This window comes from Tauraco erythrolophus, chromosome 6 (genome assembly GCF_009769465.1).
Source record: "Tauraco erythrolophus isolate bTauEry1 chromosome 6, bTauEry1.pri, whole genome shotgun sequence".
NCBI lineage: Eukaryota > Metazoa > Chordata > Aves > Musophagiformes > Musophagidae > Tauraco > Tauraco erythrolophus.
In genome coordinates, this window is record NC_141470.1 from 27686202 (window position 1) to 27709884 (window position 23683).

The 23683-nt window shown below is 57.4% G+C and overlaps 2 protein-coding genes across 2 annotated transcripts; both read right to left on the reverse strand.

Annotated features, from left to right (window-relative positions):
* Positions 1 to 4807: 4807 nt before the first annotated feature.
* On the reverse strand, positions 4808 to 13150 carry LOC104382268 (aldehyde dehydrogenase family 3 member B1). The gene is made up of 10 exons (XM_009990182.2): positions 13011 to 13150; positions 12671 to 12833; positions 9534 to 9644; positions 9291 to 9411; positions 9064 to 9149; positions 8713 to 8794; positions 7957 to 8343; positions 7546 to 7712; positions 7258 to 7357; positions 4808 to 5001 (listed from the first exon to the last, which is right to left on the reverse strand). Exons 1-10 carry the CDS (start codon positions 13121 to 13123, stop codon positions 4808 to 4810), a joined length of 1524 nt encoding a protein of 507 aa, XP_009988484.2. The 5' UTR covers positions 13124 to 13150.
* A 665-nt stretch (positions 13151 to 13815) lies between these two features.
* Positions 13816 to 21578, reverse strand: LOC104382267 (aldehyde dehydrogenase family 3 member B1-like). The gene is made up of 10 exons (XM_086613269.1): positions 21391 to 21578; positions 20828 to 20990; positions 18153 to 18263; positions 17898 to 18018; positions 17672 to 17757; positions 17354 to 17435; positions 16621 to 17007; positions 16373 to 16539; positions 16070 to 16169; positions 13816 to 14390 (listed from the first exon to the last, which is right to left on the reverse strand). The coding sequence occupies exons 1-10, from the start codon at positions 21576 to 21578 to the stop codon at positions 14197 to 14199; spliced, it is 1599 nt and encodes a 532-aa protein (XP_086469395.1). The 3' UTR covers positions 13816 to 14196.
* Positions 21579 to 23683: the final 2105 nt, after the last annotated feature.

Below are 23683 nucleotides of genomic sequence, written 5' to 3' on the forward strand. Positions count from 1 at the left end.
CGCGGTGCTTGCTGCCGGTGGCGGATGGCGTTGGGGGCCTCCCGGCCGGCTCCGCGGGGGAGCGGAGGTCTCGAAGCCGGAGCAGCCGTGGTGGAGGCTCGGCTGTGCGGACCACCGTGCTTCAGAGCCCGGCACCGGCCTCGGCTCGGGCACGGACGGAGGGAACCGGCGCTGGGGAATTCCGGAGAGGAACCGGGGCTCCAAGGGCAGGAAAAGCGGGCATCGGTACAGGGGCTCAGCCCCGGGGGCCAACGTTGGCATCAAGCACTGACCCCCGGCACAGCCCCTGGAGGCGAGAGGGTCCGCACCAGCACCAGGCACGGTCCTGGGACGGGGGTCCCAGGAGGCGCTGGGTAGAGGACAGATCCGGGACCAGCGCTGGCGGGACCTGCTGCAGGCGGGGTGGTGGGTGGTGGCAGAGCTGGGAGGGCTCTGGGCAGGATTCCCGCGGGAGCAGGCAGGGCCCTGGCAGCATCCCGTTCCTGGGGATGGGCGAGGTGAGCGTCTTGTGCACGATGGCGCCGGTGCAGAAGCTGCTGCTGCTCGTCTGCTCCAGCACCCGGTTCACCGCCTGGGGGATGCCGAGCACCCAGCGAGTGCTCCTTGTCTGCCTCCTCCTTGTTGCTTGCGATACACCAGGACACAGGTGGCTGGAGACACGGTGGGGAGGCTCTTTCGTCCTGTGACCAGGGGCACGGCCAAAGGCACAGCCCTGACTGTGGAGGGTGCCTGTGGCTGTCCAGACCCACACAGCAGGATGCGACCCAGGCCAAGGGGAATGCTGCTCCCTGCCCAGCTCTGCGCCTTCTTGCAGGAGGAGAAGATGTAGAGGGCCAGTGGCTGTTCCTGGGCTTTGATGAAGGCAATGGTGTTGTCCATGCTGTGGAGAATGGCCCAGAAGATCTCATGCATAACAGGGGTCGTCCTGCTGTGTGTCCACCAGCACTGAGGGGACTGTGGGGGGCGGAGCTGAGCCTGGGCTATCTGGCTGGGTCTCATGCTCCGCATCTCGCAGTACCTCCACCTTGCACTTCTGCCCTCCCACCATGCCCTCACCAATGTAGTGTGGCTCCACATCTGTCTGTTCTCCGATAACCACACGCCTGCTATGCAGCAGCACCTGCACCCACTGAAACTGCTTGTCCCTGCGATGCAACCAAAGTCTTGGAATCCTGAGGGCTGGGGCTGTAAAACTCGGCGATGGCCTCATGTGGGGTTGTCGTGGTTTTAGGCTGATCCAGCAACTAAAACTCACACAGTCTCTCCTTCTCCAGTAAAGTGGAGAGGAGAAAAATATAATAAAGGGACTGAGGGATGAGACAAGAACAGAGGGAGCACCCACCAACCATGGTCCTGGGCAAAACAGACTTGGCTTTCTTAAAAGCAAAACAATTTATTGACGGTTACTTAAAAGGACAAAGGGAAACAAAACCGGTTACGTGAGAGGATAAAAAGAAACAAAGCCAGATCTTAAAAACCGACACCTTCCTCCCCCCCACCCCCCCCCCAGCGGCGCAGGGAGCAGGGACTGGGGGAGTGCAGGTCAGTTCATTCCGTGCTGTTACTGCTGCTTCTCTCTTAAAGGAGGAGGAGTCCTTACACCCTTTTCCCCTGCTCCAGTGGATCCCCTACCCACGAGGAAAAATCCACAAACTTCTCCAATGTGAGTCCAGCCCACAGGAAGCAATCCTTCCCCACAGATTGCCCCAGTGTGGCCTTTACCACAGTCTCAGATACTTAGGGAGTTGTAGCCACTCGGTCCAGCGTGGGTCGTCAAGCAGACTCCAGATGCCTCTCTGCCTTGTCGTGCATCCCAACACGACCATCCTCAGGCTCAGGCATCTTCTCTCCACGGGCTGCAAGTGGATCTCTACTCCACCGAGGCCGTCCTGGTTGCAGGGGGGCCGCCTGCCATCTCACCACCAGCTGCAGGGGAAACTTGGCTCCGGCACACCTCCTCCCGCTCCATCCTCACTGACCTGCTGTCGATGTGGCTGTTTCTCTCAGATCTCAGTCCTTTCCAGGTGAACTCAGCCCAGTGGGCACCCTGGGAGTGGGGTGCCCCCGAGTTCCCCAGCCAGCTCCGCCGCCTCCATTCTCCGTGGGTGGTGCCCGACGCAGGCAGCTGCCCAGCCGGGAGCCAGGGAGCGGGGGCAGTGCCCTCCTCCCTTCTCTCCTCACTCCTGGGCAAAGCACCTTTTCCAGTTCCTTTGTCCCGACTTAAACAGGGATATTCGCAGAGGCGCCCTATTGGCTCAACCCCGAGAGGGATGGGAGTCTGATCTGGTGGCCAGAACCAAGTCTAACCCAGTTCCAAAACCGGGGAGGTCACAGGGAGCAAAGCCCCTCTCCTGCCACCAGAACCCCCACCCCCTCCACATCAAACCATGACAGGGGTGGGCAGCAGCTTGTCTTGCACAACCAGCGCTGCAAAGCACGTAGTTGAGTGCTGCACAGGTGTTCCCCACGTTGAAGTGGCCCCAGGCCACCAGTTGGGCCACATTCTGCACATTGCTGGAGTCGGACACATAGCAGGGGTTCTTGCCCTCCAGCGTCACGGGTGTCAGGTGCTTGGCAGCAGCTGCCTGTGGGCAGAAGCAGTAGCATGAACCCAGCGTGGTCAAGACCTCCCAACGGATCCACGCCTGTGTCCCTGCCTGGAAGAGAGAGATGGGACTGGAGTGTCTCTGTGGGATGTACTGGTGAAGAAGATGTAGTCAAACTCGTTCTCCAGCAGTCTGGTGGCCTCCACGCCAGCGGTCACCACAGCAAAGGAGTTCTGTGACACGATAGGGAGCCTGGCACCAGAGCAGGGCAGGAGCAGAGGGAGCGCATGGGTGGGACGTGGCTCGGCCAAGTGCATTTGGGACATAGGGGCAAGTGTCCAAGGAGAGGGAGGTGGCTGCAGGGGAGGGCTCTCCTACCTTGTCCAAGTACCTGGGCAGCGTCTTGGCTACTAACCTCTCTGTGGTTCTGCTGATTTCAGAGTTTCATGGCAGCGCAGTCACCTGCAGGACCGGAGCTCCCTCTTGGGGAGGACCTTGCTATGGGGAGCAGAAGGCCTGCCCCCAGTGCAGCTCCACCACCATCACCCCATTCCCACTCCAGAGAGGGCACAGGACTTGTCCCCAGTGAGGTTCTGGTACCCCCCAGCATGTACACAGCCCAGCCTCACCAGCAGTGATGGCCTCAATGAGGGGCACCAGGAGGAGGTTACTGGGGTAGTTCCAGGGTCCGATGATGAGCACCAACCCATATGAGTCTTTGCAGATGAAGGCTGAGTCCAGCTGCCTCACCAGCAGAGGGAAGGATGGTGTGAGGACACATGCCTCCCATCCTGCACGTCCCTGGCTAGCCACTGCTCCATAGCCACTTCTCCACGTGCTTGTCATTCATCCAGGTGCCCAGGTTGTTGAGCATGTGGTTGAGCTCACCCCTGCAAACAGATCTTGGAGAGCTCCCCTTCAAAGGGCAGCTGGGGACACACAGGAGGTCATCATGGGCACAGCCTCATAGCCACCCCATGGTGGCTCTCCTCACAGAGGTCAGCACGGGGTCTCCTGGCAGCGATAGCAGGATGTGACCATCTCGGCTGGGGCAGATACCCCCAGGGACACCCTACAGCATTGCAGTGGCAAGGATGGGTGGCCCAGCCGCCTCCCCAGCATGCCACCCGCATCACAGCATGCTGCCTGGCCCCATGTCAGCAGTAGAAGGCCATGACTGAAGACATGAATTCAGTATGTCAAGAGCTTCAGCTACACCAGACGCAGCATGATGCAGACGCAGTTCTGGAGATGGACATGAGAACAAGGGCCCCTGATTGCTTTCAGTGAAGGCTCCTCCAGAGCTAATTCATCCCGTTTCTGTGCAGCCAGAGGGGGTTGCTGTATGGTTCCCCCTGAGGAGCGTCCCCAAAGGCTAAGCTGAAGATAACTACAAAAAACTAAGGCTGCCACTTCTCGGGTGCAGTGGGCTGGCCCTGGCCAGCATCGAGTGCACACCCGGCCATTTGCCACTACCCCGCAGCAGGACAGGGAGAGACTCGGAAAAGCAAAAGCAAGAAGACTTGAGTTGAGATATGGACGGTTTTATAAGTCAAGGAAAGAAGGTAGAAAAAAGTCAAGCGATGGAAAGGAAAGCACTCCCCATCTCCCACCAGCCACCCTGGCCATGGTGGTCTCGTCCAAGACGGTGGCCTTCAGGATGTCCTGCTACTTCTCGTCCAGGAAGCATCCCAGGGCCTGCAGCTGGGCCACATGGTACTCCATGGACCACGTCTTTCCCATGCTACATGCTATGCTAGGTGGGACATGTCCAATGAGAAAATGGTGTGGACCTTTTCAGGGAAGAGCCCCCAAGGTAAGGGGCAGTTAGGGGGGCACAGGCAGCAGGAGGTGACCACTGGCATCACCCCGGAGCACCCCACCATCCCTTTGACCCCTCCGCCACGGTGGGGCCAGCAGCGACAGAGCAGCAGGCTGCGGCATCAGGTGTGGCTGGAAACCACGAAGGTGTCCAGGGGGTTGTGGGGCTTGTGCGGGGCACAGGGACTCCCTGGGGGGGCTCCCCCCTACCTTCTGCCCTCCCACAAGCCCCACCCCTCCCCAGTTCTCTCCCTCCTCTTGGCCAGTGGGCTCCATCTCGTGCCCTGATTGGTAAGTTTCCATGCAGGCAGGGGCAGGCAGGAGGTGGAAGGGAAGCAGCCAGAAGGTCTCTGGTTGCAGGGAAAGGCCTTTCATTGCTTATGGCCGCCGAAATCACCGCAACCAGCGGCAGAAGACATCATGGTGGCAGCGGCGGACACTCAAAGCAGGGTGCAGGTGCCCTTGCGCTTCACCTCAGAGGCAGCGCAGACGATGCCCAGCTTCTTCTGGCTGTAGGGCGGGTAGCGCAGGGCATTGATGGCCTCCCAGCCCATGCTACGGTGCAGGCAGCCACGGTGGTGGGTGAAGGTGTCGAAGGTGAACTTGCCGTGGTACATCCCCAGGCCGCTGCTTCCTGCAACACACAGCACAGGTCCTCGGTTGGTGGCTGGATCTGGTCATCGGTCACCTACCTGTTGGGCCACCGAGCCCAAAATTAAGCTCCCAGCTCCCCTCTCAAGGGCAGCATGGAGGAGGCACTGGTGATGGAGACCATTTGTGTCTCTGGGCAGAACGTCTTCATCCAGCTGATTCCTAACACCATGGTTGGTGGGGAAGGCTGGCTGTGGCCAAGCTTCCCCGGAAAGCCATCTAAAGAGGATCATGGTGGTGGCCTAGCTGGCCAAATGGTGCTTGAGGGATGTTTGGAGGAGGAAGACCAGGCTGGGAGGAGGAAAGGTTCCCAACAAGGTGGCTTTGGTGAGGATGTGAGCCATCTCATTCTGTCTTTGGTGAAGATGTGACTGTTGGAGCGAGTCCAGAGGTGGTCAAAAAGATGATTCAAGGGCTGGAGCACCTCTTCTATGAAGACAGGCTGAGAGAGTTGTGGCTGTTCAGCCTGGAGAAGAGAAGGCTCCCGGCTGATCTTATAGCAGCCTTCCAGTACCTAAAGGGGCCTACAAGAAAGCTGGAGAGGGGCATTTGGCAAAGGTGTGTGTAGCAATAGGACAAGGGGCAATGGCTTTAAACTGAAAGAGGGGAGATTTTGATCATATCTAAGGAAGAAATTCTTCCCTCTGAGGGTGGTGAGGCACTGGAACAGGTTGCCCAGAGAAGTTGTGGCTGCCCCATCCCTGGAAGTGTTCAAGGCCAGATTGGGTGAGGCTTTGAGCAACCTGGTCTAGTGGCAGGTGTCCTTGCCAATGGCGGGGGGGGGTTGGAGCTAGGTGATCTTTAAGGTCCTGTCCAACCCAAACCATTCTGTGATCTCCAAGGATGAGTGAAATGGCTGTTGGGAGGTCAAAGCTGTCTGGTCAAGAACAAGCACGAGAAAGCCAGGCAAGCTGGCAGAAAATAAGGAAATTGCTGATAGTTGAAGTGATAAAATTCTGTGAGTCAGCTTGAGCCCGTCAGTCTTCCTGATAAAATGCAAATCCAGGTCAAGCTGATGAGTTATGTTTGGTATCTTGCATGCCAGCAGCCCCATTATGGAGGAAGGTCAGTGGATGGCTCTTGGCCAGCTGAGTGGCTGAGTCTCGGGTAGAGAATAGGAGCTGGTTTTCCACAGAAGTGAAGATCATCTGATCAAAAGTAGGCATCTCCATCACCTAGACTCCTTCCTCTCCGAGGGAAGAGAGAAGCATTTCTGGACGTGTTTTTTTTTTAAGCCTAAATAGACATTCTGAACAGACCAGAAGAAATAACAGCCCCAAAGTGCTGTTTCTGTCCATGAGCTGTCAAATGCCATTGTTTTCAATGGGTATCGTGATAACTGAAAGTTTCCCTGGATTCCAGGAGAGCCTGGGTAAGTTTGTGGAGTCCAGCACCCCTTACCGAACATGCACGACTCTTCTGGCTTAGCAAATCATCTGAGTTGGTGACAGATGGAGGCTGGAAGACTTCCAGGAAGAAGTATTGTGCGTGCTTGCCCTGTTCTTACTCATTCATCTGCATAGGGTTGTGGTGAAGGGATGCAGAACTAGGCACAGCTTTGTTCTGAAGCTCTTAGAAGAATGAAAGGATTGTTTTCCAGCTGATACTCTGGATAGAAAACATCCCATGGGAGCTCAGAATCGCATACATCAACGGAAACGTGAGAGCTACACAACTTACAGCTGATACAAGAATCATAGGATCTTTTAGGCTGGAAAACACCTTTAAGATCATCGAGTCCAACCATAAACCTAACACTGCCAGGTCCATCACTAAACCATGGCCCTACATGGGGGACATGTACATGTCTTTTAAATACTTCCAGGGATGGTGACTCAACCACTTCCCTGGGCAGCCTTAATTTCCTTGCTTCACATTGCAGAGAATCCTCATGATTGCTTGAGTTCATCAAGTGTAAATTTAAAACCAATGTCTGGTGGCCAGTGTAGATATGGAGAAGACTGCGATACTCTAGGAAGCAGAGCGACAGCCTCCTTGGCTGCTTTTCCCCAGCAGGAAACTTCAGCAAAAGGTTCAGAATAAAATTTAGACCTTTTCAGGATCAGTGCAGAAGGACTTCCCTACAGACCATTGAGCCCTCTGGACCTGAGTCCCAGGCCTGGGTGCCACATCTGCCCTGAAACTCTTCCTCACCACGGCCACCATGGCTCAGGCACCATGGGTAGGATCAGGCCTGGCTCATGTTGGCCAGGGGCAGGTAAATTGGATTTGGACCTACCGATGCCACCGAAGGGCAGCGAGGTCAACGTCACATGCATCAGGGTGTCGTTGCCGCAGAAGCCACCACTGCTTGTCTGCTCCAGGACCTGGTTCACCACCTGGGAGGGAAGCAGAGCAGGGGATGTGGGTCTTGCACCCTGTCCCGCACCTCCAGCTGCAATCCTTCCCCCATAACCAGGGCTGTCTGCTCTAAAGAACATTTTTGGAGCATGAACACAGCTGAATATGCCTGCCAAGGAGCACGGAACAAGCATAGCCCTGGCTTCACACAGCCTGTACGCTATACCTTGTTGTTGGAGGAGAAGGCATACACAACCAGCGGCCGCTCACGGCTATTGATAAAGTCAATGGCTTCATCCATGTTGGCCACAGTGACAATGGGCAGGATGGGCCCGAAGATCTCCTCCTGCATGATAGGATCAGAGGGCTGCAAGTCCACAAGCACCGTGGGAGCTGCAAAGAAAGAAACCCAAAGGCATCAGCCATGCAGAGAGGTTGTAGATGGTGCCTTGGTCCTCTCCCCAAGATCCATGCCTCATTTAAGATAGGACACCTTGCCAAGCTTCCCGGTTCCTGTGCAAACCTTCCCTAAACGTCACCTTCATTTAGAACCTCCCCTCCAGTTGCAAGACCCTCTCCTAAATCCAAGTCCACTCTTATGCATGGATGAAGATTTATGTGAAATTCAAGCCCTCACCAATGTAGCGCTCCTTTTCATCCGTCTGTCCTCCGATGACCACCCGCCCACTGCGCAGAAGCGTCTGTACCCGCTGGAACTGCTTGTCCCCCACGATGCGGCCGAAGTCGGGGGATTCCTGAGGGTTGGGGCCATAAAAATCAGTGATGGCCTTACGCAGAGCGGGCAGCAGCTTCTCCCGCATTTCTGCGCTGCACAGCACGTAGTCGGGTGCGATGCAGGTCTGCCCTGTGTTGAAGAAGCGGCCCCAGGCCACCCGCTGAGCCACGTTCTGCACGTCACAGGTGTCAGACACGTAGCAGGGGTTCTTGCCCCCCAGCTCCAGCGTCACAGGTGTCAGATGTTTGGCAGCGGCAGTCATCACGATCCTCCCCACGGAGGGGCTGCCTGAGAGCCAGGAAAAGATTACATCACGGTGAGGATCCCACCATGCTATAGCCCAACCCATGGCCTTAGCCTTATGAGGAGCCAAGGCCAGGGCAGACGTGTCAAGTCCCACTCCTGTCCTGCACCCACCTTGGTGTGCAGCACGCAGCTGAGCCCTCACCTCCAGCTCAACCATGGCATCCCCAGCTCAGCTATTACAAAACCCAGTTATGGCCACTAGATCCTCAGACACGTTGGTGGCAGATCCTCTACCGGATCCCCAACACAACCAACCATGCTCTTCACATTGATGGGCAGGGTAAGCCTCAGTGGGAACCCTCATCCCACTTTGCACAAGAAACCAGCTCAGCTCTGGCCCTCAAGATGTACCAGTGTAGAAGATGTAGTCAAACTTGTTCTCCAGCAGTCTCGTGGTCTCCTCCACGCCAGCAGTCACCACGGCAAAGCAGTCCTGCAACATAAGAGGAAGGATCCACCTCTGTCAGCATGTACCCAGGCCACTCTGTCCCTGTCCCCACCAACAGCATCCCCGGGTTGCTGGGTGTGTGGACACCAGCTGAGTGTGGAGGAAGGAGGTATGATAACGTCTGAGACGAGCAATGGTGTGGTGCTGGTGTGTGCAAGGCAGGCACAGTGCCGGGAGGGCACAGGGCACAGCTTGGTGTGTGCAGGGGGTGGGAACACCCTAACAATGAGACGAGGACAGAGAGAGCATCTTGCCTTGTCCAGGTAGCTGGGCAGTGTTTCAGCCACAAGTCTCTCAATGTTCTTGGTCATCTCCGAGGGTTTGACAATGACACAGTTACCTGGGGGGGAGAGAAACGGGACGTCAGAGCAGTGACATGGTGACAGTCAGCCCTTTTGGCACGCCAGCCTGGGGACAAGGTGCCCTTGCTGGTGCCCAGCACTGCCTGGATCCTCCAGGCCAGAGGACAGGTTTGGCTCACCGGCAGCAATGGCCCCAATGAGGGGCCCCAGAAGGAGGTTGATGGGGTAGTTCCAGGGCCCGATGATGAGCACTACCCCATACGGGTCTTTGCGGATGAAAGCTGAGTCCAGCCGGGTCACCTGCGGGACACCCACTGTGTCAGGAGTGCTTTCTTGCACCACCATCTCCATGTTCCTATCCCACCCATCTCTGCCCGGCAGGTGCATCATTCCTTCCATCCTCTCGCCATCTTCCACCTTACCAGGTTCTTGTCCACGTGCTCGTCCTTCATCCAGCGGGACAGGTTGTTCAGCGTCTCGTGGAGCTCATTCTTGCAGAGGAGGATCTCGCAGAATTCGGCTTCAAAGGGCGGCTGGGGACAGAGACCACCCTACGCATCAGCTCCACACATCCCGCAGCGCAGCAGCGCCTCTAATCCTTACCCTGAATGGCTTTTTGATCCAGGATTTGGGCACCCAAGCCCTTCATGTCCTGTGCTGGATGCCCACTTTGCTCTCCCCCTGAACTGCCCAGTACAGCCCACCACAGGGAGGGGGTGAGCCCCACCACGTCTGTGCTCCGAAATCCCACTGTGATCTTGCCGGGCCAGTCCTGTCGGCAGTAACCTACCTGTGACTGGGCTTCCCCTGCTGGGAGCTCGGTTGAAGTTTGGGAAAATTTAGTATTTGGGGAGGAGAGGGGTCTGTGAGGGCAGTGGTGGTGTTTTGGGGGAAGAAAGGGCTGGTCTGGCTATTGAATCCCATTTGCTCTGGAGACAAGAGCATCCCAAGTCACAACTCCTTTTTCTATCACCCGCGTTTTCACACCCAAACAAAACAAGTTGATAGGCTCCAGCAGGATGGGCTATTTTTTCAGGACCTGCCAGAGAGAAGCTCAGGTGAGTCTTCAAGGATTTCACCTAATAAATAAAAGCTCAGAAGAGATCCAGGTGCAAATCCCGCCACCACCCCCCTTCACCTGGCTGTGACTTTCCCACCATGGACGTGTCATCGGCATGGGAACAGCACCAGCGCTGATGTCTGGCTCTGCCAGCAGCTCCTCCCCTTCAATCAACTGGGGACCCCTCAACATTTGTCCTACAGCTGGGTTTCTTCTCTCCCTGGGGGTACAGTGGATGGGGACTGGTGAGGAAATGGCAGGTTTGATGGATAAAACCAGCCGGTCCCGGGGGATATCCACCATCCAGGTGTCAAGATTTGGGAGGAAATACGGAAGAAAAGGGAATATTTAGATTTTTTGAGCCTGTTTGTGCAGGGCTTTTTTGGCAAAGTGAGCTGAGAAAGTGGCTCGGCACGACACTGGGAGGAGAAGCAAGATCAAGGAAGAAGCTGGGCTGCTTCTCCAGGGAGAGATAAAGCAGATAACATGAGTCGACTGACACATTGGATGTCTCTTCCAAGGAAAAAGGAACTTCGGGCAAATGAGGAAGCATGACCAACACTAAGGATAGCTGTTGGCCTGCTGTGGTGGGTGACTGGAGTGGCTCAGGTGGGCTCAGTGCCAGGAGATGCAGCCCAAGGAGGAGCAGAGCCCTGCATGGGGCTTTCCGAGATGGAGCCCAAGAAAGTCTGAGCCTAGTTCCTCACTGTGGAGTAGAAGAAAGAAGAAGCAGAGACTCAACAGCCAAGGAGGCTATCACGGGAGGTCTCCAACGTGTCCCCAAGAAGAGATAAGACGAAGGCTGCTCTGACCCAGTCGTCCGACAGCACAAGTCGCTCTCCTGGTAAGGGAGCAGCAGCAGATGTTGGAGATCTTGTTTTTCCATTCAGGGGAGTCGTGGCCCCAAGGTGGGCTCGTATCGCTGGGTGGCCAGTGCTGCCCGCGGTGCTGCAGCAGCCGGTTTGGAGCACGCACACGCCTCTCATTATGGTCAGGAGGCAGCGCTGCTGGCTTCCAAAAATATTTGGAAGTATTGTGCATGTTTGCCCTGTTTCTGAGCATCCTTCAGTGAGCCTGGGCTGGACAGACCTTTGATCTCACTTGATGCGCCATCCTCATGTCCATGGATGAGCTGGGGGGTTTGCTAAGCCGTAGCTATCGCCGGTGGCTTGGGGACAACCTTCAGCAAGGTGCTGCCAGCCCAGGCTCAGCGCAGGCAGATGCAGAGGAAACCATGTGATTAAAAACAAGTCATGACTGTACTACTGTAAAATAGTTAATAATTGTACCAACCGAACCCTCAATGGTGTGCTGTCTTGGGTTCGCTGGAAAAGTTTTTCCGTGTCAGATTTATCCCTTGGGTGAGAGCAGTTGTCGGCCGTTTTCTTATCTCATGCTGAAGGTTGGATGGGTAAGACCTTCACTGGAGCACCAACCACAGCCCTGGGCACTGCGCCAGCTGCAAAGCACTGCACCAGCCAGACCTGACCGGAGATGCTGAGCACCACACAGGCCAGGGATGGTGGTCCTGTTTCCCTCCACCGAGGGAGCATCTTGCTCAGGATCAAGTCGGCACCGGCAGCACTGTGCACAGGCAGTGCTTCCCAAACGCCACGTTGGAGGCTTCCCAACACAGGCGAGTGTCAGGCACCCAGCCAGGTTGGGAAAGGAGAAGCCCAGAGGGTGCAGGAGCAAACAGGGAACAGGGTGAAATGCAGCACACCTTTCCCTGATGGGATTGGGTGTTACTCTGGGTCTCCCCACAACACAAGAGCTGGCTGCTTAAAAATAGGAAAAATGCTGCGGATGCTGTCAATACAGACTTCGGTGAGGATGGGGAGGGTGTCCAAAGGGAAGTGGTGAACTAGGATGGAGAATGACGGATGATGAGCCCTGCATGATGCACGAGGCTCTGGCTGCAGGCAAGTGAGCTGTTACCAAAGGGGGAACTGTGGGGCTGGAGCAATTTGAGGATTTATGGAGACGCAGGTGACAGGTCTGCTCTGCCCTTGCCCTTGGTGATCCTGATGTAGACTGGAGGCAGGGGATGATGCAAAACCGGAGGGTCCGGGCTCTGGGAGCTGCAGCCTGGGTGGGTACCGAGAGAGGAGAGGGGACAACCTTTGGTGGAAAGCCCAAGGCAGGGAGCGCAAAAAGGGGGTGACAGGAGTTGGGGATGGACCTGCCCAGAACAGAGGTAAACTGAGGCTGATGGATTTGAGAATGGCTGATTATGTCCGGATGCTCCCCACAGCCCTGCTGTGTCTGTCCCGGGGGCAGGGACAAGCTCTAGCTCCATCTCCTCTTCACTGCCTCCACCCACATCCACTGGCTCCAAGCCCAGTGCACCCAACACCCAGAAGGGAGCACCGGAGGGGTGAGGAAGCTCCGCTGGGGTTTCATGTCAACCTTCTGTGTGACAGCAGGAGCCAGCAGGGCTGTGGGCAGCCCCTCAGCTCCCCCAGCTGCTGGGTCCCCTGGTTCCTGGCCCCTTCTCACCTTGCCCATGTCCAAGGCAGTGGCCTCCAGGATGTCCTGCTTCTTCTTGTTCAAGAAACACCCCAGGGCCTCCAGCTGAGCCACACGGTACTCCATGGGCCGCGTCTTCCCCGAAAGCCAGGCTGCCCGCAGGCGGCTCACCAGCCCTGCGTAGGGGTTCTCCCTGCAGGGACAAAGTTGTCAGAGGGACCCCCGTCACTGTCCCAGCCCCTCATGTTCCCAGTGACAAGGGAGAGGAGCTCCATGTCACCCCAGCCCAGCATCAAACCGAAGCCCTGGGCAGGGGGCAGAGCATCCAGACCCCTCCTGTCTCCCTTCGGTCCCAGCCACACGCTCTCACCTTGTGGCCTCGCCGTCCATGCTCCCCTCCCTGCCACCACCGTCATCCTTGGCAGCTTTCCCAGTCCCACTGCCCAGGGGCTGCTGTGCAGGGGGCTCGAGGAGCTGCTGCATGCCGCGCTGTGGGAAGACGCTGCCGGTCTCCACGGTCCCAAAGGAGCAACGTGGGGCAGGTTACGCCAAGGCTGCCCACGGGCTGGGCAGGCTGCCCACAGCCTCACACCGGCTGGGCTGCAAACCGCGGGTTCCCCACCCCAGCTAACAGGGTGCCTTACCCAAAGGAGGTGACCTCGGGGAGCCCAGCCAGCACCCCGGCACCGCAGCGAGGACCCTGCTGAGCTCTGCGGCTGCCTGTGGAGCTGGCAGGGTGCAGGCAGGCAGCCGTTCTGGTCCCTGCTCTCCTGGAGGAGGGAAGCTGCTAGCTTCCTGCCCTGCCCCTTGGCTGCCTGCCTCCCCACACATGACTGCTCCACCCCAGCCCAAACCACTTGGGATGCAAAACGCACCCCAAACTCAGCCCAGGGCACCACACAGCCCTACCACGCCACGCAGCCACCAGGCACAGGGTGGTGGAGGCAGACACGACCGCGACAGGGTGCAATGGTGTTGCTGAGGGTGTCCGTGTGATGGATGGGGACACCGGGGGTCTGGGCACCCACGCCGCTGGGGCTCAGCTACCGGATTCCTGCCCAGCAACGCCCAAGCTGGGACACAGAGGCGCAAGGCAAGGCCAGGCAGGAGAGCTCAAAGCAAAGTCTTTACTACAAGCAGGGACAAGGGAAAAACAACAGCTGGTACTGCAAGGAGGGAGAGGGAGGTTCATCCGGAAGGAGAGGTCCATCTAAGGGGAGATGGGGCTAACTGCTAGCCCTCAGCCTCGCGGGGACCATTTCTCTGCTGGGAAGAGAATTACAGGCTGAGAAAAAGAACTTTTCGCCACTTCAGATGTGTCCTGGCAAACGGTCCAGAGCAGAGGCAGCTGGGCAGGAGTGAGCATGCAGGAGGAGATGTCCATCTCCGCCATCTGAGATGCATCGAGGTGGCAGCGAGGCAAAGGACGTGGCAAGGGAACAGGGGACCAGTGCTGAGGAGGGAGGAGGATACCAGCCTCCCAGGGAGGGTGGTTTTGCTCCCCAGGGGGACCCAGCCAGGAGTCTCCCCCTCAGTCCAGCAGCGCGGGGTAGCCCTCAGAGCAGGGTGCACATGCCCTTGCGCTTGATCTCAAAGGTGGTCGTCAACAGCCCTTGTTTCTGCTGGCTGTAGGGTGGGTAGCGCAGGGCGTTGAGGGCCTCCAGGCCCATGTTGCGGTGCAGGCAGCCACGGTGGTGAGTGAAGGTGTCGAAGGTGAATTTGCCGTGGTATTTCCCCAAGCCACTGTTTCCTGCAACACACAGCACAGGTCCAAACTTGCTACAGGACTCTGCTCCTGCCCATGTCTGGGCATCAACACAAGAAAAACTTTACAGGCTTTTCTCTTGCGAATGCTCCAGCTGCTGGGCAACGCAGACTTGGTGGAGGAGCTCTCACCCTTTCCTGTGCCTTTTCCAGCTCTACAGCTACTCAGTCCAGCAAATAAATCCTTCTGCAGGTCATCACTATTTGGAGATCCAAGTGCATCATTTTTGCTGGACTACTTTTATCTGCATAAGCTTTGCTGGGTCTACAACCTCTACATAGAGGTTGTTCCCTCTACCTCTATGGTGCTTTACCATATCTACCCATGGTTAGGAGCTACCAGCGTGGCCCCTACAAAGGTCAGCTTCTTCTTGGAGCTCTTAAAAATTGGGAGCTGCATCAGCAGCACTGGTTCTCCTGATTCCTGTGGCTGGTTTAAGCTTGAGGTTGCACATCACAGTTAATAGCCCAATGATTTCATACCCGAGCTACTGTGGAAACTTTGGCGAATGCCATCTCACCCTGATGATTTCAGACCCTTCATCTGACCAGGCTGCTATAAAATGGCTTCACCTGGTAATCTGAGGCAGTTTGTCTGAATCATTTTCATAAAGATAAGTTATGATATGGGAGCCACCAAAAATTGTTCCCTGAGCCACAGTCAGGTGAGGAATTAATTGTGCTTTGCTGTCACGGTGTCCCATTAAGTCTGAACCAGCCGTCAGCCCCGACAGAGATGCTGAGCATGGGCAGCAAAAACTGAGATATTTTCCCCAGACAATATTCTGGGAGAGACCAGGAGATTGCGAAAATATTCTGCGGAAACATCAGCAGAAGCTTCCTGTATTCCTCTGCTCTTCCCTGGAAAATGCTACAACCAGGGCCCAGGGCTGAGAAGACCTCACTTTTCACCTGAGAAACCAATTGTTGTTGCCCCTGGTGAGCAGAAGCTCTTCATCTTTGTCGGGGAGGATCTCCAAGTTACCATAAGCAGTTTCTCCAAACATTTATAAGTGTTTTGCTCCTCCTGCTTACTTCTAAAAGGCAGAATGAGCGTACAAGCCTGCCCGAGTGACGTTAAGGGCTCCTACCAGCACCACGCTGTCTGCAGGAGGAACTTCACCTACCCGAGAAGCACGACGAGTCGGGTGTGCTCCCACAGGAGGAGCAGAGTGATGGATAGGCCAAAGGGAGCAGCATTTGAGGAGCTCCCAGGTAAGCCTGAGCAAGGCAGGAACCCAACTCTGGCACAAAATTCACTCATGGTGCTCATGCTGCTCAGAAATAGCAGGGAAATAATCAAATGGTACAGATTTCCCTACCTTTTATATGAAGTATTTGCACGTACTCAGGGACACTATGCTTGGGACAGCAAGAACAGAGAGGGAACCTCACAGCGCTCCACGTGTGCTCAGCAGAAACAGGGCTACAAAGCTCAAGAGTTCAGCCCTGGCGCAGTGAAGCAAAGGGCTTCTGGTGGGGTCCTATCTGGTGTAGAAGGATTTCCCTACAGACCACTGAGCCCTATGGACCTGGGGCCCAGGCCTGGGTGCCACATCTGCCCTGAGACCCTTCCTCACCACAGCCGCCATGGCTCAGACATCACAAGTAGGATCAGGTCTGTCTCATGTTGGCCAGGGGCAGGCAAGTTGGATTTGGACCTACCGATGCCACCGAACGGCAGCGAAGTCAATGTCACGTGCATCAGGGTATCGTTGCCGCAGAAACCACCGCTACTCGTCCGCTCCAGGACCTGGTTCACCACCTGGGAAGGAAGCAGAGAAGGGGATCTGGGTCTTGCACAGGCAGCACTCGTCAAACATCACCCAACTCATCCATCAGCCTGGTGTGCCCAGAGCAGCTGGGCTCAAAAGACTCTTCCAGACCATGCCATGGAGTGTCAGTGTGGTGGGCTGAAAACTGCCCCGTTTCCCTCATTTCCCTTTCTGGTCCACAGACCACACGCACCTTGCTGTCACAGGAGAAGGCATAGATGGCCAACGGCCGCGGCCGCGCATTGATAAAGTCAATGGCTTCATCCATGTTGGCAATGACAACAATGGGTAGGATGGGCCCAAAGATCTCTTCCTGCATGGCAGGATCAGAGGGCAGCACGTCCGCCAGCACCGTGGGAGCTGTGGAGAAGGGTTATGGCAACGCATCACTCAGTGCACGGGCACAGGTGGTCCCACAAGCCCTAGACCCCAATCGCTCACCGATGTAGCGTTCCTTCTCATCTGTCTGTCCTCCAATGGCCACACGCCCACTGCGCAGCAGCGCTCGGACGCGGCGGAACTGCTTGTCCCCCACGATGCGGCCAAAGTCGGGGGATTCCTGAGGGTTGGAGCCAAAAAACTCAGTGATGGCCTCACGCAGGGCAGGCATCAGCTTCTCCTGCATCTCCACGGTGCACAGCACGTAGTCGGGCGCGATGCAGGTCTGCCCTGCGTTGAAGAAGCGGCCCCAGGCCACCCGCCGGGCCACGTTCTGCACATCACAGGTGTCGGACACATAGCAGGGGTTCTTGCCTCCCAGCTCCAGCGTCACAGGCGTCAGGTGCTTGGCAGCGGCTGTCATTATGATCCTCCCCACGGAGGGGCTGCCTGTGGGCAGGGAAAGAGATGGATCATGGCAAGGATCTCGCCAGCTGTGGCATAGCTCTGGGATGTAGCACTCTAGGGAGCCAGGTCCAGTGGAAACACACTAAGTCCCACCAGACCCTCTGACACACACACACTCCAGATCTTCCAACAGATCCTGACATCAGATCCCCCAACACAAAGAACCCTGCCATCTTAGAGGGGAGAGAAGGGGTCCTGCTTGCAGGCAGGCTGCCCACCATCTCACATTGAAGGGCAGGGTAAGCCACAGCAGGGGTGTCCAGAGGGAACCCTCATCCCACTTTGCACAAAAACCAGGCAGGGCTCTGCTCTGGCCCTCAGGACGTACCAGTGAAGAAGATGTAGTCAAACTTGTTCTCCAGCAGTCTCGTGGTCTCCTCCACGCCAGCGGTCACCACGGCAAAGCAGTCCTGCAACATAAGAGGAAGGGTCCACCTCTGTCAGCATCTGCCCAGGCCACTCTGTCCCTGTCCCCACCAAGAACATCCCAGGCTGCTGGATGTGTGGACATCAGCTGAGTGTGGAGGAAGGAGGTACAGCAGCATGTGAGACTGAGGATGGTGTGGCGCTGGTATGTGCAAGGCAGAGTTGGGAACACCATGGCCCTAGGGCAGGGACAAGGACAAAGACAGGGAGAGCTTCTTACATTGTCCAGGTAGCAGGTCAGCGTTTCAGCAACAAGTCTCTCAGTGTTCTTGGTTGTCTCCGAGGGTTTGACAATGACACAGTTACCTGGGGGGAGATCCACAGGACATCAGAGCAGCAACATGGTGACAGTCAGCCCTTTTGGCACGCCAGCCTGGGGACAAGGTGCCCTTGCTGGTGCCCAGCACTGCCTGGATCCTCCCAGCCAGAGGACAGGTTTGGCTCACCGGCAGCAATGGCCCCGATGAGGGGCACCAGGAAGAGGTGGATGGGGTAGTTCCAGGGTGCGATGATGAGCACCACCCCGTACGGGTCCTTGCGGATGAAGACCGAGTCCAACTGTGTCACCTGCAAGAAAGGCCACGATTTCAGTGCCATCCTCACTGCCTTTTGCTCTGTCTCAGCCCAGCACACAGTGCTGCCTTCCCCAGCCCACTCTGCCCCTCTTCCCTTCCCAGGTCAGCCCAGAGCTTCTGCCTTACCAGGTTCTTGTCCACGTGCTCATCCTTCATCCAGTGGCACAGGTTATTCAGGGTGTCATTGAGCTCGTTCTTGCAGAGGAGGATCTCAGTGAAGTAGGCCTCAAAGGACGGCTGGGGACAGACATCACATAAACATCACCCCAATACTGACCTCATCTCCTCCCCTTCTGCAGCAGACGTCTCTCTCCTCTTCTGCCCATGAAGAGCAGGAGAAGCTATTAAGTAGAAGCTATTAAGCAGAAGTTGCTATCACCTCCTGCAACCCTGAGTGAATATCAGAGTCCCTGAAATTTTATGAAAATAAGTATCTGGCCATAAGAAAAAAAACAGTATTTTACATCTTCACAATATTTAACAGCCTCTTGAGCTCAGCATCTGTGAACTGCTCACCTGGCAACAGAGCCCTGAGCCAAGGGGGGACCGAGCAATGTCACCAGAGGCCCACAAGCTACAGAAAAGCTGGTACTGGTGTCAGAGGTAGCTCCGCGCTGCTGACGTGGGATAGGACAGTGCTCTTGCACTGGTGCATTTGTGTCCCGACCGCTTGGACACACAAGCTGGAAGCAAAGCCCTAAGCTCCCTCCCACAGCCTGTGCATGAAAGCTGATCTTAAGACCTTGCTTTGTTCAAAGAGAAATACGAAGAAGAGCAAACACTTAATTAAACACCTCGTGATGGAGCTCGGCTGAATGCCACCAGGCTCCCGCCCCAGGCAGAAACCCTCTATAGCTCACGGGCTCCTGCACTGAGCCAGCACGCAGCTGGGAAAGGCAGGCCAGGGAATTAAACAAACCCACCAGGATTCTCCAAGATACACCATCCCAACAGGCAATGACTAAATGGACAGTGACTTGGGAGCAGTGGCGGGACATCAGAACTAGATCACAGGGGCCGCCAAGGCATTTCCTGCATGCAGTGGATCCTCTCCGCTGCCGTAACCACAGCTCAGGACCATTCTTGCAGGAGAAGTGTGAAGACACAAGAAGATAACTCAGCAGGCTCAGTAAAGCCGCTCTGTCACCCTGGAAAGCAGGAGGAGCAAAGCTCCTGTGCTTTGAGGCCGCGTTTGCGAAGTGTGGTGGGTGCAACCGACACCCTCCACTGCAACATCCTTTAGAGTTCTCCAACTTAAAAGCATCCCTGGGTGGCAGCCATCCTCCATCGATGCAGCAAAACACTGCTTTGGGGTTGGAAAGTCTAGTTGCTGACTCCCAGGTGGTAACCTCTCGTGTTCCACTACCAAGCCCCACTCAAGAGACCTTTGAGACCCCAACCGCCGCTCAAGCGCCTGGACACACGCAGCTGCCAGGTTGTAAACGTGAGGGCTCAGCAGGCACATCAGTTGTCCGGTGAAGCAACGGGGCCGCTCTCGGCCTGGGCTGACAGTTGCATCACTAGGAAGATGAGGAAATTGCTGGTGAAGATGGGCCATTAAGGGTTTTGATAGGACATGGAGGTTGTAATATGGGACATTAAGTCTGAGGTCATCCAAGTTCCTTCAATAGTCAGTGGAGAGAAACCGGCATCCCTGGAGGTGAGGTACCCACCTCAGATACGTAAGACCAGATGAATTGTCCATCTAACTATGAAGGCTCGACTGCATAACAAGCATATTACTAGACAACCAGTTCTAATTACATACAATTAGGAGAGATGAAGGACGCACTTTGAGTACTGATGCCTATCAACCCCTGGCTGAAGGAGAAGGCCCTCACCTCAAACAAACAAGGCAATTACAAGCCTGGGGAGACATCAGGATGTTGAAACCCACGTCTGTGGGCACAGCTGCTGCACTGATACACCCACAGACACAAGTCCTTTGGGTCTGAGCACTACCACTACCAGATAAGACCAGTTAAGCTGCACCAGGGCAAGCCATCCTTCCGAAAACGTTTCCTAATGCCACACGACCAAAGCCTGCACTGGTCTATTAGGCAGCAGCATACACCAGCAAGGGAAAAAGGGGGAGAACAGGGTCTTGAAATAATCAGACAGAGAAGATACAAGCAAAAACAGCTAGACAGCCACGGCAGGGATGCTCCCTCTTCCTCAACAGACCATCCAGGAGTTCCTGGTGTGCCAAGAGCCACATCCAGGTCCCCACCTGTGCCACCACTGGCTCAGCGCTGTGCCAGCAAAACCAGTCCCTGTGAGGCCGTCAAGCTGCCCCGGCCCTGAGCAGCCCTGGGAGGAATGTGCAAGGCCAGCACATTGCACAACACCGATAATCCCAGGTGCAACCAGGCTGGCGAGGAGCACCCCAGGACATGGTCCTCTGAGGAGGTGGCGTGAAGCCACCAGGGACTCAATGCGTGGGGCAGATGCAGAAGGTGAAGCTCGGTAACACCGAGGTTCCCACCTCGCATCGGCCAACGGGGGCATTGCCCGGTTTAAGCGCACCGGGGATGGGGTTAGCGTCATTGAGCCTGCCTGGCAGCACGGTCCCTGCATCCGCTCCAGCTAACTGTGGCTGTGGAGAGCTCTGCATGGAGCCAGTGCCTACAGGTAACCCACATCAGCCCTGGAGCACATCAAGGGGGATGCAGGACCCTGACAAGGGGACCCCCGTGCCCAGAGCCCCACACCTGCACCCAGGAGGACGCAAGACACAGACAAGGGGGTACGAAGGGCCCCAAAGATGTGACCCCAGTGGCCAGCACCCGGCCCCCTCTCACCTTGCCCATGTCCAAGGCAGTGGCCTCCAGGATGTCCTGCTTCTTCTCGTCTAGGAAGCGTCCCAGGGCCTCCAGCTGGGCCACACGGTACTCCATGGGCCGTGTCTTCCCAGAGAGCCAGGTTGCCCGCAGGTGGCTCACCAGCCCCGCATAGGGGTTATTGCTGTGGGAACAGGGATTTCATAGGGATCCCAGCCCCATCCCAGCCCCTCGTGCTCCCAGTGAGGATGGAGAGGAGCTCCATGTCACCCCAGCTCCGCGTTGCCTCAGTCCAGCACCAAACTGGAGCCCCGGGGTCCCTGGGGAGAGGGCAGGGAGCCTACACACCTGAGTCTTCCGCTTGCTGCCAAGAGCAAGGGCTACTTGTGTCCCCTACACAGTCCCTTGTCTCCTCCTTTGGGCCACACTGGGGTGTGGTGGCCAATGTACCCCAAACTTGTCCCCCAGCATACCTCATCAGCACCAACCCGGGGACCACATCACCCAGCACTGCCACAGCACCCACCCCAAGCACCCTGTCTCCCTTCTGCCCCCAGCCACATGCCCCGGCTCTTCGCTCTCACCTTACAGTACTGCAGATGACTGGTCCCTTCCCAGTGCCTCCGCTGCCGCTGCTGCCTGCACTGAATCCGGCGGCTTTCCCAGCATCACTGCCCACGGGGTTGTACTCGCCGTAGCCTGGGGGCTGCTGCCCGGGGGGCTTGAGGGGCTGGTGCATGCTGAGCTGTGAGAAGGAGCTGCCAGTCTCCATGGAGAGTGTGGTGGCCCTGGAAAGAGACACGAGGTGTGTTACGTCGGGGCTGGAAGCACCGGAGATGCCGGCTTGGTCCCAAGAGGCGTCACCCTGCAGCAAGCCACCTGTGCCCCGAGCTGGCCAGAGCTGCCCACAGCACCTTTGAAGGGTGACTTGGAGCTTGGGGCTGTCCCAGCCGCAGGGTGACTCAGCCCAGCGCAGCTGCCAGAGGCCCCAGTGCACCCAGCTGGGGATGCCTGGGATTCCTGGGCCCTCCCCATGCTGTGGGACAGCCTCCAGCCATGGACCTCCCTGGGCTGCCCTGCCAACATTGGGTCACCCCACAGGGACCTCAGGGACCCCAGTGTGGGGATCCCCAGGGACCCCGGTGTGGGGCTGTGTGAGCCAGCACCGGTACTGGAGCAGCCAGCCCAGCCCACCTTTGTGCACATCATCACTCCACCAGCACACGGAGACAAGCCCAGAGCTGGGGGGCACAGCCACAGCCCCACATCTATCCCCCCTGCCCCTCTCCATGCCCAATGCACCCACCTTTCCTTGACGGAACCCACCCAGCGGGGTGCCCAGTGGCCCACAGCCTCCACCTGCATGAGGCCAGAGAAGCCCAGCTGTGGGGCCAGCTGAGTGCCGCACAGAGGGGGTCTGGTCCCCGGGGTGCCTACCTGGGGGGCTGAGCGGTGGCGTGAGGAGCGCGAGGCCCAGCTGGAACTGCCAAGCGTCAGGGTGCCCCTCCTAAATGCTGTGGGGCTGGTGGCTGGGTCCCACAGCCAGGGGTGGGCAGGACTGTGCCCCGCCTCCGTGGGGCTGGCAGTGGGGACAAGGCCTGGGTTGGGATGGGATGGGACCTCCCCCATGGGATGGTGGCACTGAGGAACTCCCATGGCCACCAAACCACCACCGTGAACCCTGACCCACAGAGACCCCACAAATACCCCTCACTCTGCTTCCCTGGGCTACCCTGACCCATGGGGACCCCAGAGACACCCCTTACCTTGCTCTCTGGAACCATCCTGACCCACGGGGACTCCAGAGACACCTCACCCTGCTCCCCTGGGCCACCCTGACCCATAGATACCCCTCAAGCTGTTCCTCAGGGGCATGCTGACTCACAGGCACCCCACACGCACCCATCAGTGTGCTCCCCAGGGCCACCCTAACCCACAGGGACCCCATAGACACCCCTCACTTTGCCCCCGGGACCACTCTGACCCATGGGGACCCCACAGACACCCCCAGATCGGACCCCCTGCCTCAGTCCACAGGGCTGCCCACTCCCACCCCAGTGCCAGCTGGCTGAGCCCTCAGTCCACCCCACGCCCATCCCTGCCCACCAGCACCGGTTCCTCCTGCCCAGCACAGCAGCCCTCATCTCCCCTCCGCTGACATCACCAGCACCCGGATGTCCGCTCTCCTGCCTGGCCCTAATTACCCTGCTTTGTAAACAGGAAGGGCAGCAGCCCTGCCCCAAGTGCCCTGCTGCCGTGCCCAAGGCTCAGCCCCCACAGCCATGCTCCCTGAGGATCCGCAGCAGCCCCCCAGGGAAGGAGGAATGGTTTCCTCCGTGGCAGCACCCCAAATTGGCATTGTGAGCTTGGCCATGATGCCTGGGGCAGCCCCAGGAGCCAGCCCTGGATCTGAGAGGGGCACAGCCACCCCCGAGTAGCCCCTGCCTCCACAGAGGATGCTACATGTCCACTGGCAAGACCCGAAAGGGACAGCAGTACCCCGAGTGAGCTCGTGGGGGGTACTGGGTTCCCCTACCCCAATTTGGGATGTGCCTGAGGAGGAGATGCTCTGCACAGCCACTGGGGATGGGGAAAACTGGGGAACCAGCTCTCCATCGGCATCACTGGAGCCCAAGTGGAGGTAGCTGCAGACCCAGGGGTTGCATGGAGCTGGGGGCCCGAATTGGCCCTGGGGGAACATGCTGGATGTTGCCCTCACAGCCTGCCTCGTTGCCCACCATCGCTCCAGTTCGGGGCCACAGAACCGCATGCTCAGGAAGGGCCCTTTCCCCCATCACCCCAGGAAGGCTCCTCTTGCCCTTGACCAGGGCAAGGGAGACCAGAGGACACATCCTGCACCACTGCCGTGGCCCTTCT

Bases quoted from the DNA above. Each gene is read 5' to 3' on its own strand.
- LOC104382268 (XM_009990182.2), bottom strand. From the start codon at position 13,123: ATGCAGCAGCTCCTCGAGCCCCCTGCACAGCAGCCCCTGGGCAGTGGG. The intron at 9,412-9,533 runs GTAAGGTGGAAG...GGTGTCCCGCAG, and splicing joins AGCACGTGGACAAGAACCTG to GTGACCCGGCTGGACTCAGC. The intron at 8,795-9,063 runs GCAAGATGCTCT...CTTATGTTGCAG, and splicing joins TGCCCAGCTACCTGGACAAG to GACTGCTTTGCCGTGGTGAC.
- LOC104382267 (XM_086613269.1), bottom strand. From the start codon at position 21,578: ATGGAGACTGGCAGCTCCTTCTCACAGCTCAGCATGCACCAGCCCCTC. The intron at 18,264-20,827 runs GTGAGAGGGGGC...GTCTGTCCCCAG, and splicing joins CTGCCTTGGACATGGGCAAG to CCGTCCTTTGAGGCCTACTT. The intron at 17,436-17,671 runs GTAAGAAGCTCT...CTTATGTTGCAG, and splicing joins TGACCTGCTACCTGGACAAT to GACTGCTTTGCCGTGGTGAC.